At 44.3% G+C, this 16015-nt stretch overlaps 1 protein-coding gene across 8 annotated transcripts in view; it reads right to left on the reverse strand.

Annotated features, from left to right (window-relative positions):
• Nucleotides 1-16015, reverse strand: part of ALDH18A1 (aldehyde dehydrogenase 18 family member A1) — a 33320-nt gene that overhangs the window by 5370 nt on the left and 11935 nt on the right. For 5 of the 8 annotated variants that reach the window (XM_060274663.1, XM_060274664.1, XM_060274666.1 and 2 more), the window contains 14 exons: nucleotides 14601-14824; nucleotides 11919-12068; nucleotides 11727-11831; nucleotides 10950-11126; nucleotides 10562-10652; nucleotides 9730-9854; nucleotides 9130-9274; nucleotides 8182-8255; nucleotides 7241-7340; nucleotides 6275-6495; nucleotides 5114-5251; nucleotides 4268-4463; nucleotides 3645-3766; nucleotides 2576-2762 (listed from right to left, as the gene is read on the reverse strand). In XM_060274663.1, the coding sequence (XP_060130646.1) occupies nucleotides 2576-2762; nucleotides 3645-3766; nucleotides 4268-4463; nucleotides 5114-5251; nucleotides 6275-6495; nucleotides 7241-7340; nucleotides 8182-8255; nucleotides 9130-9274; nucleotides 9730-9854; nucleotides 10562-10652; nucleotides 10950-11126; nucleotides 11727-11831; nucleotides 11919-12068; nucleotides 14601-14824 (2055 nt within the window). The remainder of the gene's footprint in view (nucleotides 1-2575; nucleotides 2763-3644; nucleotides 3767-4267; nucleotides 4464-5113; nucleotides 5252-6274; nucleotides 6496-7240; nucleotides 7341-8181; nucleotides 8256-9129; nucleotides 9275-9729; nucleotides 9855-10561; nucleotides 10653-10949; nucleotides 11127-11726; nucleotides 11832-11918; nucleotides 12069-14600; nucleotides 14825-16015) is intronic. The other 3 variants (XM_035133394.2, XM_035133395.2, XM_060274668.1) reach the window with 3 other exon arrangements.

Here is a 16015-nt window from a genome sequence, read left to right on the forward strand (position 1 = left end):
TCCCCAACTCTTCGGTTAGCTCTAATAAGAGCTCCAGAGCGAGGAGGGTAGAAGTCGCGGGGGCCATTTTGAGCGGCAACGTTATTCTAGCAGGGAGAAGCTTCAAGCCGAAGACGGAGAGCGCTGGATTCTTCCGAAAATAAAACGATTGGAAAAGACTGTAAGTAACCTCACGATTTGGATTATAAAACAATTTGGTCTGGGAGAGAGGGGAGAAAAGAGGAAGCCACCCCCCCCCCACGGCAACAAAGAGACAGTAAATAGAAACCCGAAGCCATAAACAGAAGATTTGTAATTCAAAAGGATCCCTCAAAGGCATCAAAGAGAATATCCCCTTTGATGCAGGGTGAAAAGGGGAGAGAGACTGTGGTTTATGACTGCCCTGCAGCAATGAGGTAAAGCCTAAGAAAAACCTTGCTTTCCCTCGGGAGCCGGCAGCCCAGGCAATCCAGTGAGTTGATCAGGATTTATAAGTCAATTTTTACTTTACTTTGTATTTCTGGACTTTGTGGAATTTCTTTTTTGGCTTAAGTGCTTGTGAAATGTGAGTTCGAACTTTATTGTTAACAAGACTTGAAGAATGCAGCCAGCTTGTTAAAATGGAGTCGAGAAAATAAACTGTGATCATATTCCACCCCACGTGATAAGTTTTGACCTTGGCAGGACTGAAATATGTCAACAAAAAAGTGTTCCCCTGAGTTCCAGCGGTCTGTTTTGACCTTAATGTGGGAAACAAGAATAGAGTTATGTCAAGAGGAGACACGACGACAGGAGTTACAGCAGAAATTTCAGGAGGTGATGGCGGAATATGATTTTCTAGGAGATGAAGCTTTTGACACTGAAAAAGAGCAATGTGAGAATGACAATGATGGGGAAGGAAAAGATGAAGATGAGGACTGTGATGATTCAACACAAAATGAAACACACCATGAAAAAAATGATGACTTTACTCTACAAAAAGTTGGATGGAGTGCCCTGCCTTTGAGGGGGGCACGATTGGTATTATTGGAGCTCCAGAACGCCCACAGGGAAGAAGGAAAAAATATGCAGAGAAGAGAAGAAATTCAGGGGTCCTGTATGGTGACCTGGATGGCAAGAGACTGCAAACAGGGGGTGGGGTGAAGGGAAAGTGATGTTGTGATTATAAGGATGGATTAACAGGTTTATAACTGGTCTGCTGATTTTGGAATTTGCTGGATTGGGGGGGGGTGGAGCCGGTAATCGGGGATGTAAGGTTAAATTGAGAATAGTTATAGTTTTAAAAGTGAATGGATTTTGGAAAATGTGAAAATATGGAGGCCTATAGAGGGAGAAAAAAAATTAGGCACGGGAAGAGAAAATGGGAGTTTGAATTTTCAGTGATTTGAATATTAGATGAAAATGTTAACAATTGATTTATAAGTTGTATAAGATACAAAGGTGTATTTTTATAAAGTAAGAAACTGTTGCAGATGATAAAAAAGGGATGAAAACCGGGGAAGGGGGGGAGGGGAAGCCCATAAAATATGGTTTTTCAACTATGAATGCAAGAAAAAATTTTCTGTTTTGTATTGTTTTTTTCTTTTTTTTTTTTTCTTCGCCCTTTCTTTTTCCCCTTTTTTTTTCCTATTTCTATTTTTCTCTTTTTTTGGTATAACAATAGATGGTTGGATGGATGTCCTCCTGCGTACTGCCCTGGTTTGCTGGAGCTCCCTGGTGGCAGGGGGGGGCTTTGGGGTCAGGGGAGGGGGAGGAGGACAGAAATCCAAGCATAAAATGGACCATTTCTGACTGTTCACAAACATGGGATACTTCTGTGGCAGGGGAGGACCCATGTGGGTGGGTAGGAAGGAGGTGGAAAAGGGGTTTAAGTATGTACCGTTTTTTTTGTTTTTTTGTATTTTGTAAAATTAATAAAAAGTATGTTATAAACCAAAAATGGAAAGTACAGGAATTACCTACAATTGTGGAGTGGCAGACAAAAATGATGGACTATGCTGAACTTGCTAGATTGACATGCAAGATTCGTGACCAGGGGGAGACAAGGTTTCAAAAGGACTGGAGTAAATATGTGGACTATATGGAGAAAAACTGTAGATCGTTAAAAACTCTCGCAGGATTAAAATAAACCTTACGAATTGTTCAATATGTCAAAAAAGGAACTGCAAAAAAGGGAATTAACAAGAAACCCGCATGAAGGGAGGGGGGGAAGTCATAGCTCGGCGGAGCAAGGTAAAAGATGTGAATATAAGATTTTGTATAAAAGATTGGTTTTGTTAATTTGTTGAATTTGGAAAATTGGAATAAAATGTTTTTTTTTTAAAAAAAGGAAGAACTTCCTGACAGTAAGAGCTGTTCGGCAGTGGAATTTGCTACCAAGGAGTGTGGTGGAGTCTCCTCCTTTGGAGGTCTTTAAGCAGAGGCTTGACAGGCATATGTCAATAATGCTTTGATGGTGTTTCCTGCTTGGCAGAGGGTTGGACTGGATGGCCCTTGTGGTCTCTTCCAACTCTATGATTCTATGGAGCCCCTGAATGCAGAAAGAAACCATCACAAGGAGTGTAAATGCACACGAGACGTTAGACTAGCCACTAACCGTTCTCTGTGATGATTACATCTGTGTGGGAGCTCCCATATTTGTGGATGTGTTCAATAGCATCCTGTGTGCTGTCCACCACTTCAATGCAGCACTCCAGGTCCCCATATTCCGTGCGGAGTGATTTCACCTCTGAGGGGCTGAATGTCAGGTAGGAGGCAAACTTGGGGCCAGCGTGAACCTTCACCTGATGGAAGAACAAAATGTTTTCACTGCACATTCCTCTTCCAACCACTTTCTATACAAAGAGGGAAGACAAACAATGCTCAGAAAGTCCATTGCTCAGTGATAAGCATGCACACTGTTGCCCACACGAAAGATTCCCCTGCCCAATCCCTGGCATCTCCAGGAAAAAGGCCTCTTGTCTGAAACACCAGAGAGCTGTTGATATTCAGAGTACAGTCAATACAGAGCTAGACAGTTAGCATAAGGCAGTTTCCTATGTACCTTCCTTTGTACTTTTGAAGGAAATTATCTTCCTCTCTCTAGCACTTTCCTCACAGTAGCCTACTGCCCCAGTCCCATCCTGTTTTGTGGGCTTGGTGGCTGAATCTCATTCAATCCTGTTGTTCAAAGCTCTCAGGCTTCAAGTTAGTGGAGAAAGCGCTTTCACAAGCCAACCCCAAGTCCTCCTTCAAGAATGCCAAACACAGCAACTAACCTCTCACTATCTTTTAAGTTCTGCCCATCCCTACTACAGAAGATCAGCAAGCAGAAGATTCCAGTCTCCAAGAAGCTCGGACTAAGATAACCTCAACAGGAACCTGCTTTCCATATATGCTTGTCTTCTATGGCTCTTCAGCAGCGCAGATGCATTCCAGGACCTTGACACCAAGAGGCATCATTAGAAAAGCTGGCTCAAAGTGCAATGCATGCTCAGGACGAGCCACACACTACTGTAAAAACAAGGCCATGGCTTAAATGAATCTATATCATTCTGCAACTGGAGCAGACGAACACTCCTCAAGGTATGCATCTGCAGCATCCATTCTTGGCTGGCATCTCACGGAGCAGAAACTCCTGGCAGCCACACACACACGTTCAGCCCGTTGCAGCCATCTTTACTTGCCTGTTCCACTCGCAACATGTCAATGATCTGGTCAAAGACAGGAGTCCTCAGCAAGTCCCGGTGTATTAAGAGAGTCTCGAGCGCATTGCAGGCTGCAGGATATTCACACTTGGAGTCTCTCACTGGATGAATGACAAACTATTGGTTACAAAGGTGCTGCACAGCATGCAGGGTCAGATATTGGGCATGCAGGATCTATACTGGGGTTTTGCTAAATACTAGAATCCACCAACCGTAGTCGATCGCTTAGAGAGGGGAGCTAGTTACCTATTGTACCCCATGAACAAGACACTGGGATTGCCTGTGGACAGAGGTACAAATATACATCCAAGTTACTAAAGATCAGGGATTCTAACAGCCTCGTTTAGGAAGCATAAGTATTTTCTTGCTACTTATACTGAAAGAATTAGGAGTCAGAAACTGTCATTACCCTACTGAAAATTATCCTCTGATCTACCTATCTACCAGTAGATCCCAATCTGACTTCCATCCCTCCCCCTGCTGTAGAGCACCTGAAATAAATAGGTTAAGGAGGAGCATGTTGACCATCCATGCCCTCTCATACCGATCACTTAGCCCAAACCCTTTTAAGAAGAAGAAAAATCTCTGTCCTCTCATCTCACCTATTCTGGTGACCTTCTCCACACTGGCCTCCAAGTCCACATACACGTGACAAATTCCTTCACTGTGGCCCATCACTGGGATTCCTCTAGCAGCTTTCTGGATATCCCGAACCAACTGAGACGAGCCACGGGGGATGATCAAATCTATCAGCTTGTCTAAACGACAAAGGTCTTCCACCTCCTCCCTGGTATTCACCTGTAAAGACCACGCCAGGAATGTTACAGAGGTTGCCCATGGAAGAGTAAACACAGTATGGGACAAAACAGGGAATACATACCCAGTAGGGAAACTGCCCAGCTATTTGGGCATGTGTGTGTGTGTGTACAACAGAAAATAAGTAGCTTGTCAAAGCACCTGGACAGAAGGTAACAAGTCCCAAAGCAGCACAGAAATGTTCACAGAGGCAGTTGATTGCCTGGAAATAGCTCTGCATGGATCACAATTACAGATTACAGACATTTCCAGGATCCCTGCCCAGTCCCAAAGAACTGCCTGCCATGTGTGAGCTCAAAAGATAAAAGATTTGCTTTAGGTACTCAACACAAAGAATCACCAACCAACTTGAAGCAAGATTTAAGCAGCCTAACACATTTCAATTAAAAATGCATCTTCCTCTTTTCATAAAAGGGAAAAAATACTTTAATGAAATTCTTTCTACTGTACCAGGGTTCTCTTTCAGGCACCATTACTCAATATTTCTTTTTAACTCAGATTATGTGGAGCTTTAAAAAATTTTTGATTCAGTAATCTATCAGATTTTGACCCCACTTTGACGCTGCCCTCCCAGCCTGTGTTTTGTCACCACGGTGCTGCCCCCTCCCCACTTGCTGCTCATAGGCACTTACCAGCTGCACCGCATCCTTCACCCCGTGGGTGGAAAGGGCTTCTTGAGTCAGATGGTGAAGGATCTGGTTGCTGTGCGATGCCTCTTTCCCTCCTTTCAGCAGTAAGCCATTTCCACTGGCAATGGCCAAAGCAGATACCTGCCAGAAGGGAGTGCGAGGAAGACAAGCATTAAAGAACACATTTATAACCATAGCAGCAGCTAACAATTATAATGTATTGTGAGAGTGCTGTGAACCATTTCTGATTTAACAGTAATAAATGTACAGTGCCATATTTCATGGGCAGCCAATGTTGTGCCCTACGCTGCTGAACTACAATAACCATCAGGCCCAGTCAGCATAGCCAATGCTCAGGGATGATGGGAGTTGAAGTCCAACAACACCTAGAGGACAATGCAGTGGCTACTCTTCCTTATTCCACTTATTTTGAATCTTCATTCCCCCTGTCCCTTTCTTCCTCTCCTCACCACCATTCCCTCACTTTTTGACAATATAAAACACTGAATGGGTTATGGTCCCATCAAGCTCAGATCTGTCACTTTGCTGTATTTCAATAGTAATGCTTCCAAGGTTGCAATGCTGCGTGTTTTTCTGCTAAAGCTTTGTTTTTGGAAGGGCCCAAATTGCTAGTGGGTATGCAATATATCTGGCTGGGAAGCAGAGGAGTTGCTATAACTATGTCCCTTCTGAACCGATCAAAATTCAAGGAAAGATGCATAGCTCCAGAGGCTACGCGGGCTGCGCAACTTTTTCATAGAATCATAGAGTTAGAAGAGACCACAAGGGCCATCCAGTCCAACCCACTGCCAAGCAGAAAACAACATCAAAGCATTATTAACATATGCCTGTCAAGCCTCTGCTTAAAGACCTCCAAAGAAGGAGACTCCACCACACTCCTTGGTAGCAAATTCCACTGCCGAACAGCTCTTACTGTTTAAATGGACCCAATGGAGGGCACTATACAAAATAAAGGACAAACTATCAAGTTTGCTACAACACATTCACATCCTAACCACAACACATAAACCTCAATTGGCAACACTTTCAGTACTAATTATTTCCCTCCTTGGGGGAGCAAGGTGGGGAAATCCACAACCAGAGACCTTCTCAGCTCATAGCAAGTTATATTTGCTTTGTTTCCCAGGTGACTTCTTCACACACCTGGGGGAGACAGTCGGGCCGGGATTCAAAAATCACTAATAAGACCCCAATAGGCACAGTCACTTGCTCCAGCTCCAAATCCTTCGCTACTCGTGTTCTTCGAAGGACACGGCCAACACTGTCTTGTGACGACGCTGCAATCTGTCGCAGCCCAATGGCCAAACTATTCAGCTTGGAGGTTGACAGGCTGAGTCTCTTCAACAAAGGAAGGGCCAACCTTCCTGAAATGGAAGCAGAAGCCAGTAAGTCAGACTTCATTTCATGAATGATTAGAATGAATCAACAGGGAAAAAAGACTTCAATCTGAACACTGAGTCAGCAGATGGAAGTGGTTGCATCTGAGATCTTATTGATGCAAAGGTTTTAATAGTATTTGTCTTGGTTCATGGTTTATATTTATTTCTTGTTACATTTGTTTGTTACAAGCTGTGCTAAGAAAACTTAAAAACTTATTCTGAAAACAATACAAAGGTGACAATATTCAGAACAATCAAAGCACTTATCACATTATCCTTTCCTGCAATCTGTGTTTCAGCTGGTCTAATGAACCACATGAATGGCTTTATGTAGAGAAAAAGTTTGCAACCATGGAGAAGTCATGGGCTTTTCTGGAATAGGAAAAGCCTTTGTGACCTTGTTGCAAGATCTTCACCTGGTTCCTTTAGACAACTGTGAAGCTAGGCTGTCTAAAGGTTTTGGCTAAAAAGATTTCCTCTCTGTTTTGAAGCTGAAGTAACCCCTTGGGTAGCATGAACAACAAAGGTGCTCAGGTGAAACAAAAACAAAGTCTCCATGTTAGAGGAACATTTGGCCAAAGGCTTCCGGATGTTCCCAGGATTTCTTCATCTAATCTTTGTAGTCTGTTGAAGTAATAAATGGCAGCCTCGGACATCTCCGGCATCACCCACTTGGCCTGATGAGAAATTGTGCTCACCACATACCCAACACAGATTCCGCCCACTTTACCTTTCTTCTCAGCTTCTTCCAAATCTTTCTTGTTGGCCTGAAGAATCTCTTCTCGCTGGTCTGTCAGAAGGTCAGCAAGATGATAGATGATCTCTGCTCTCTGTAGTAAAATAAACAGGGAACCACCATCAGGCATTTGATTGTTACCGGCTCTCTGGTCACCATATTGACATAGGAGATGTTGTTCGCTCCTTCAAACCCACAGCCCAATCTCTCACTGAGTTGCCAGGCCCTTTGGTTTATCTCCAAGACTGCTCATCTATTCTTCAGTCAAGCTGCGGGATAGGTATCCTTGCCAGTTCAGTTTGCAACTCAGTTTATTCCCCCTGGAGCACCTGCTCTACAAAAATCAACCTCCCCTCCCTTCTCCCCTCATCCTAACCATGGTAGAAGGTGCCACATGCTCCAAGTGGACTGATCTTCAGATTTCAAAGCTGCTTGAGCTATGACTCAGATCAGCCTTCCTGATGTTTTGGACTATAACTCCCATAATCCCTGACCATGGGGCCATGCTAGCTGGGACTGATGGAGTTGGGAGTCCAAAATATCTGCAACTTGGGGGAAGATTAATCTAGGCTATCAAGAGTAAGGCATGCACAACTCTCAGCCTGTACGACTCTCGTGGTCCCTTTCAACTCTACAATTCTATGATTCTGAGCCAAACAAGGTTCCAAGAGCCACATTATCATGGCCCACTAGGAGCCTGACAATCACTGTTTTGCAGCTCAAGGCAGGCAAAAAAGCAGGAACTTGATTGAGCTACTTACGGCTAGAGGGATGAATTTAGCTCAGCAGGTCTTGAAAAATAGCAGGCCTGTTCCGTATTATATAGTATATGTACTCTTTGACACAGATGTCAAATTGCATGCTTGCAGAGGTGAAACTCAATGTACTTGATCAATCTTAATAATATACATTATGCGACTGACTGGGCTGGTTACCTGTTCGGGCTGAAGTGCTGCCAAACTCCTGCCTCCTGTTCGAGCCATTTCAGCTTGCTGTTCCACAGTTGGGCCTTTAAAAAAATAAAATAAGCAGAGGGTGGTTACATACTAACTCTCATACATACTAACACCACATACTCAATGGAGAATATTTAGAAGAGTTTATCTTTGCTTCTCCCACTCTTGAATCAAAATATGGCTCAACACTCCACCCCACAAGTCCAGAGAAAAGGGTGCACATTGCAGAAGCAACATTCCCCCCCCTAAATGTTTAGCAGGACAACCCCTAAAGGGGCCTTAAACACCCTTCTGAATAGAATAGAATAGAATACTTTATTACGGTCAAAGACCAGCTCTTGTAAAAATCCCAGTTCCAAGGAGCATAACATATATATGTGACACTTTGTACAACAATAAAATTGATATTTGTAAATGCAATGCGCATAGGAATACTTAAAACTTAAGCCTTAAAACTTAATAAGCTGCCGCCGAGAACTAGGCCTAGGTTGCTTGGGAAACCTTATTTTGGGACGTTCAGACGGGCTGGTTATTCTCAGTAGAAAGTCTGTGTCTGCATATCTGGACGCAGAATCTGGCGACCGTCCTGGTTATCTTCTGGTCTTTGCCTAGCAGGAGCAGGTCGTATATTTGCTTTTCCGGGAGGCCTGCTGACCTTGCCAGTATAGGGTCCAGGATCTCCCTCCGTGCCTCTTCTTGGAAGAGGCATCTGAAAAAAAGGTGCTCTGGGCTTCCTATTTCCCTCAAAGGGCAGAACACCCTTCTGTCTCATACAACAAAAGCATAAATAGTTTCATCCTCACAGTTCTTTTGTGGTTTTTATTCTACAGCTGCAGTAAGCAACTGCCTCCAGCCTCCCAAAAATTCTGCACCATGACTGTCATTCTTTGTTCCCAACAAATTCTGGACCGGGCCATGCTAACCTACCTGCAGGCTTCACCTCTGAAAAAAATGTGCCAACTTTCTTCCCTTCCACAATGTCTGTGATGACATGGCCAGAGATCTTGGGGTGAGTTCCATTGGCAATCACTACCGAGGTACCTCCCTGGAGAGCCCACAGGGCAGCTTTCACCTGCAAATGAAGAATAGTTTTGAATGCGCATTTTCAAACAAAAGAGCATTGCTGTTTGCTGTAATTTCTGCTGGGGGTGTAAAAACTCGTTTAAGCGTCAACACTTTTTCAAGACATAAAAAAAACAGAGGTAACTTTCCCCATTAGCCAGGGATGGGGAATCTGTGATCTTCCAGATGTCGTTGGACTCTAACCCCCAACAGCATCACTAATGGTCAGGGATGATGGGAGTTGTAGTCTGGAGGGCAACAGATTTCTCATTACTGTCATAAGCACCTCGTAGTTTATCTCACAGGCATGGCATAGGATGCAACAGAAAAGTGTTTTTTATAAAATAAATATATAAAATTAACATGTTTGTTATAAAGGCTAAACAAGGTCTTAAGATATTGCAAAGTGCCCTCCTATTTCCCCCAGTAAATGGACACAGCAAAATGGTGAGGAGTTTGACCAACCTTGGCCTCCATGCCTCCCATTCCCACCCGTGATTTGGTTCCAAACGTCACAGACTGCTGGTCTCCAGGGTAAAATATGTCAATGAGCTTTGCGTCATCTGATCCTGGGGGGCTATCAAAGAGTCCTGAAATGGAACGGTGGAAATGAGCTATCGGGACATACCTTCAGTATCATTATGGTTGAAAAACAATGCGCATACATTTGTAAAATAAATCTTTGACCTCTACCATTCAGACAAGAAAAGAAAAAAGACTGAGGGAATTGGATCCTCTGAACCATAGGGACTGCATTGCTAGTATAGATTCATCCAGTTGGACTGTAAGCTATCACACTAAGGGATAGCCAGAGTCAGAATTTAGAAGCAAAAGGCAGAATATGGTACCTCAGGTCAAGTGATCTGGGAAGAGGTGAATCCATTTCTAAGCTCTAAGAAACTGTCACCAGTCCAAGACAAATAATGTATACTCTAGTTACAGGTAGGTAGCCGTGTTGGTCTGAGTCGAAGCAAAATAAAAAATTCCTTCAGTAGCACCTTAAAGACCAACTAAGTTTATATTTTGGTATGAGCTTTCGTGTGCATGCACACTTCTTCAGATACACTGATACACAGATACAATGTATACTCTGCTCCTCTGTTTCTAACCAGCATGAATAAAGCAATGGCTAATTCCTTCTCCTTTAAAGGCACGCACTGTGAATATTGCAGTGTTCTGGCTGCCTGCGATTAGCCTCACAGTCAATTCCCTAAATTTCCTCTTCCTGAAGCACAGCGCTGAAAAGGATCACAAAGCTGCATTGCCCATTTAGCCAGATACAGAACAACTCTCGTACCCTCAACATCCGAAAGAACAATCAGCAGGTCGGTCTTCATTTCCACAGCCAGGCGGGCTGCTAAGCTGTCGTTGTCCTTCACACTAATTACCTGGAACACACATTTTAAAAGTCAGCAATACTAGCCAGGCGAGAGCTAACCCAATACCCAAGCGATTCACAGAAAAGCAAAGCGCAACAGTAGATGGTTAGGAGTCATACTCCCAGCCTCGAGTCAACAGCTAGCCTCGCAAGCAACACCAAATAGCCAGATCTACTACATCCACAAGCAGCAAGTCACCTTGGAGAATCCAGAGCATTAGGACGTTAGCGTGCACTACAGCCAGGAGTCAGCATGTTAGCGGGTCCACGAGCGAGCAACCACCACCCACTGCAATGCGCTACCCACGTTTACCCCCTGAAGATCACTGTTTGGCTCTGGGGGAGGAACCACAGCATCATTGGTGTTGATGATGGGGACAATGTTCATCCGCAACAGTTCGTGCAGCGTCCCGTTTAAATTCCGACGCTTCTGCTCGTCATGGAAATCCAAGTTGGTGACTAAAATCTGGAAGGAAGAAAAGAACTGCTCTGACAAAAATTATCCACTATCAGTTTCGGCTTGAAGAGGGCCGCCAAGCATGCAAGTTGCGAACGAACCAGCTGAATTCTTACAGCAAGGAAACGGAGGTTCCGTTAAGTCAAAGCAAACAAAGCAAGGGGTCGATGTACAAACCACTTCAGATGCAAAAGCTCGGCTAGCCTGTTGTGAAATCTGAAATGCAATTATCGTGTCCTTAATGGGTGGAGGAAAGGGGGAGTATTAGGTTGGGCAAAGCGAAGGAAGAGTTGGCAGCCCTGTTTAGGGAAGTTTTTAATATCTGATGTTTTACTGTGCTTTTAATTCTGTTGGGAGCTGCCCAGAGTGGCTGGGGAAACTCAGCCAGACGGGTGGGGTATAAATAAGTTGTTGTTGTTGTTGTTGTTGTTGTTGTTGTTGTTGTTGTTATGGGGTAAGGTATTGGCATGTACTGAACTGGGAGGGCCCTGGTGTTGGAAGGAAGGAATTAGGCTTCCTGGCAAATAGCATGAAAGAGAGCCTTCTTCTAGGAGTCGAGAGAGAACTTGCATGGTGCCCAAGGCAGCTGATAAGACTCTGAGGAGGAGCATGTACAAAGTTCCCTACCTGGGCTGCGCAGATGCTGTACTGTGTGAACATGGCCTCATAGAGAGCCATCAGCCCGCTCTGACCGGCAGCTGCACAGGCTCGAGCCTCCAGCACGGGAATCGCCTGCAAAGATTAGAGAACAAAGTCAGCCAGGAACAGCAGTTTCTGCACCACCACTGAAGAACACAGGTCGCTCTCCCACTTGCTCACCATGTCCTTGAGCTGGTTCTGTCCTGAGTGGAGAGCCTGCCTCACACTCTGAGAGAGCAAGATCTCGTGACGCAGCCGCTGCTTCCCAAAGGCCACAGCCCCGCTGGTGACGATCATCATCTCCCGGCCCTGGTTTTGCAACATTGATACCTGCAGGCACGAGAGAAACAACTCTTGGTCTAACTTAAAGCCATCTTAGCTTGCTACCAATTTTTAGACGCCGTTGCGATCATTCTGTAGGAAAACCTTTCTCCAAAGCAGTAAGAATGTAAGCTTTCTTGGGTTTATATAATGTTGCCGAGCACATAGGCCAACTCGGAGACAATCCCCACTCTTTGGAATAGATTGGGGAAATAAATATAACCACTCCTCCCTATAACACCCTAGGTTTATTATCAGTTTCGTGAATATGGCATTCCTGCCTCAACATGACTGCAGCAATATCTCGGTGGAAGATGTTTTGAGCACTCTTGTTACAATACATCTTTAAAATGAGGATTATTTATTCCCCTTATGTTACTTCCCCACTTTGGGGGTTGCCATCATTGCAAGATAACACAGGCAGATCCTGAGATACTATTGGTCTTGGTGGGAATCTCAAAAGCATTGCCTTTTCATGTTAATATTTTAATATTAATCACATGTGTTTTAATATTAAACCATATTTCTGCCCCTCCACACTCTACTGCCCATTACATTTAAGTCCGCCTTCAACTGTTATCTGTGTATTCAAATATTCCTCTAATCCAGTGGTTCCCAATTAGCTAAGTAATGCAGATCCCCTGTTTTTCATAAGGCAAGCCTTGGACACCCCTACTTTTGGAAATAATAATAATACCGTGTTTCTCACATTTTAAGACACCGTCTTATAACTTTTTTCCCTCAAAAAAACACTGGGTGGCTTATTTTCAGGGAATGTCTTGTTTTTATTACGTCAGGAGCAGTGCCCCTCTTGCTCCCTGGCTCCCTGCGGGGCAGGATTCTTGACTGAAAGAAAAGGACGGGCAACAGCCACCACCAAACTCCGTGAGAGGGAGTCTGAGGGAAGGGAAGTGTGTGCGTCCCTGGCCCAGCCCTCTCTCCCCGGCCCTGGGATGTTCGTGAGGGAGGGAGGGAGGGAGCTCCTCCGAAGGGCTGCTCTCTCTCTCTCTCTCCTCCCAGGTGGGGACTCACTTAATAGCAATCTGCTACACTGGAGCTTCTTAAATTTAAACCAGTACAGTATAATGGAATCTATCTGTGTGATGCAGTACGTATAGCAAATAAGGATCTCTACCAGCCAGCCCAAGACTTAAGAGCGAAAGTTCCAACAATGTAGCACTTTGTAGCACTGATAGCAAAGAGGCTACCGGCTGATAAGAGATACTGTAGAAAACAAGGCAGTTGAGCAGCAATTAAAATGGTAAATGGTAGCAATTGTAGCAATTGAGCCAGCAGGAAAGCGGGGTGAGATAATCTGCTGGTCCTAACTGCTTCTCTTACCCACAAAATGTTAACTTTTAGCAGCTCCTAAACAGCGAGAAGCCACCGGCAGCGATCCCGGTACCAGTAAAAATCCTTAAAGGGGCAGCTCTACAGACAAGCAATAGAAAGAAAAAGAATCCTCACTTTTTAAAAGGTTTTTAAAAGGGGGGAAGGTGGGGGGAAGCGAGAGGTGGGCTCTGTGTGTGTGTGTGTGTGTGTGTGTGTGTGTGTGTGAGAGAGAGAGAGAGAGAGAGAGAGACACGCAGGGGAGAGAGAGAGAGAGAGAGAGAGACGCGCACACAGAGTCTCTCCCTAAAGGGGAAGGCAGCGTCTTCAATCGCCCCTCTTTTCTTCCTCCTGTTTCATCTCCTCCCCACCGCAAATGCCACTTTTCTCCTCTTCACTCACACAGCCTAGCTAAAAAAAAAAAAATCGAACGGGAGGGGAAATCACGAGTCTGCAGCAACCAGCAGCTATGGCTCTTCGGTGCATTTTTACAAGCTTTTAAAAGAAATACGTGTCTTTGGAGCGACAGCAAAATGGGGAGAGATTTTTAGGGGGGGGAGTTTGCTGGCGGGAGGGGGGAAGGGTCTATCACTATGTCTTATTTTCGGGTTATGGCTTATATCGCACAATTGCTTAGAAATCCTGCTATGTCTTATATTATGCCTACGTCTTAAAAAAGGAGAAACACGGTAATAATTTTATTATTTATACCCCACCCATCTGGCTAGGTTTCTCCAGCCACTCTGGGTGGTTGCTTTTATTATGTGAATGGTGCCACCATACCCTCCAACATGTCCCTGCGCAAAGCATGTCTTCTGGGCCACACTCCTGCGTGAGTCGTGTGACCTGCATGAGTCATGTGACCATGTGAGGGCATGGCGCCCCAAAACAGGATGTTCTGGACAGTTGTTGGGTATGTGCCACGGACCCCCTTGGGTGTGGGTGTGTGTTACCACTGCTCTAATAATCCAGTCTTCTTCAACTGATCTCAGGGTGGCGTACAACACAAGCAAATAGCCAAATTAAAACAACAAAACCAACAGCAAGCAAAATAGCAGGAAACGGCAATCTTTGAAACACACTGCGGGCTACACATTTCTAGCAATAACCAGGATTAACTCAAAGCTAATGGCCTACCAGTGCCTGGGCATTCCAGGGTTTGGTAAGGAGAACAAGCAGCCAAATGCCCACAATGCCTCCCGGCCTGGTTACCTGCTCAACAATGGATGCCAATCGCCCCAGGGCTAAGCCACATTCGTCTCCTCGAGTCACAACAGCGCTCCCTAGCTTCACCACAATCCTCTTGGCATGCTTCAGCTCGCTGCGGTGAGCAAACGACTTGCCATGGGTTCGGCTGAGGGGCACTGTGATGAACGGGATGTTACTCCAGCCCCGAGCAGACTCATTCCTCAATACCAGGTTAGGAGCCAGTAGACCTGTGGTTGAAACACACAGCAAAAGCATTAGAGGCAAGTACATGGAACCAAAATCCCCCATCCCCTTTCCCAGGTCCCAGGTCTGGAGAAAGTGGGGGAGTCTGAACATATCACCTGCCTCTAACTAGTGTCCAGCTTTTAAATGAGAGAGAAAAAACATTAGCCCATTTTGCAGAGCAAAATAAGTATTCCAAACACCACTTGACCAACTGACCAGAATATTCTGAGGTCATACTCTGTCTCTTGGTCTCATTGCAGTTATGTTGATACTTTAAATACCATGACCCACAGAAGAGCCAACAAAAATCAAAGGGAGTGTGTCACCTTATCCCTAGCCACATCTCTGCCAACTGTGGCATCAGTCAGTGTTAAAGGCAGATATAATTTCCTCTACTCTGCATAAGCTAAAGATTGCATCTTGCATGCCATATATTATTATTCCTTCAGTAGCACCTTAAAGACCACTGAAGTGTGCATGCACACGAAAGCTCATACCAAAATAAAAACTTGGTTGGTCTTTAAGGTGCTACTGAAGGAATTTTTTTATTTTGTTTCGACTCAGACCAACATGGCTACCTACCTGTAACTAGAAATATATTATTATTATTATTATTATTATTATTCCACCTTTTTGCCCTGGCGGAACTCAAGGCAGCTTAGATACAAACGATACACTTGGAAACACTAAAAACATAGGAAAAAAACATCATTTAAACACAATTTAACATTTATAGAATTAAAACTAGATACATATATTTTTAGCACTAGTATGCTTGTTTTGGTAATTTTTTTAACCAGTTTATTAAAACATTTTTGGTTTGCTTTTATTATATTGTGCTTTGCACTATGTTGTGGTGTGTCTTAATATTGTGTCGTTTAATATACCTTTGGCATTTTATTTTAAAATGGAAAGGTGGGATGTAACTGCTTTTATAAAGAATGCAAACCCTTCACACTCCCTGTAGTTTATAATTGCCAGCTAACAAGCACGGTCTATATCACCACCTAGAGGTAAGGCCCTCGTTTCCCCCTTACACACATTCTTCATTTAGCTCCCCATTTGTGTTTATGCAGCATGATACTGACAGGCAAATAAGGAAATGGAACTACTGGCTTTATGGAAGCAATATCCTTTTCCTTTAGGCTGAACATCAGCCGAGGCAGCTAAGGGCTTGAAGACACTATATTTCT

Source organism: Zootoca vivipara, chromosome 5 (genome assembly GCF_963506605.1).
Source record: "Zootoca vivipara chromosome 5, rZooViv1.1, whole genome shotgun sequence".
Lineage (NCBI taxonomy): Eukaryota > Metazoa > Chordata > Lepidosauria > Squamata > Lacertidae > Zootoca > Zootoca vivipara.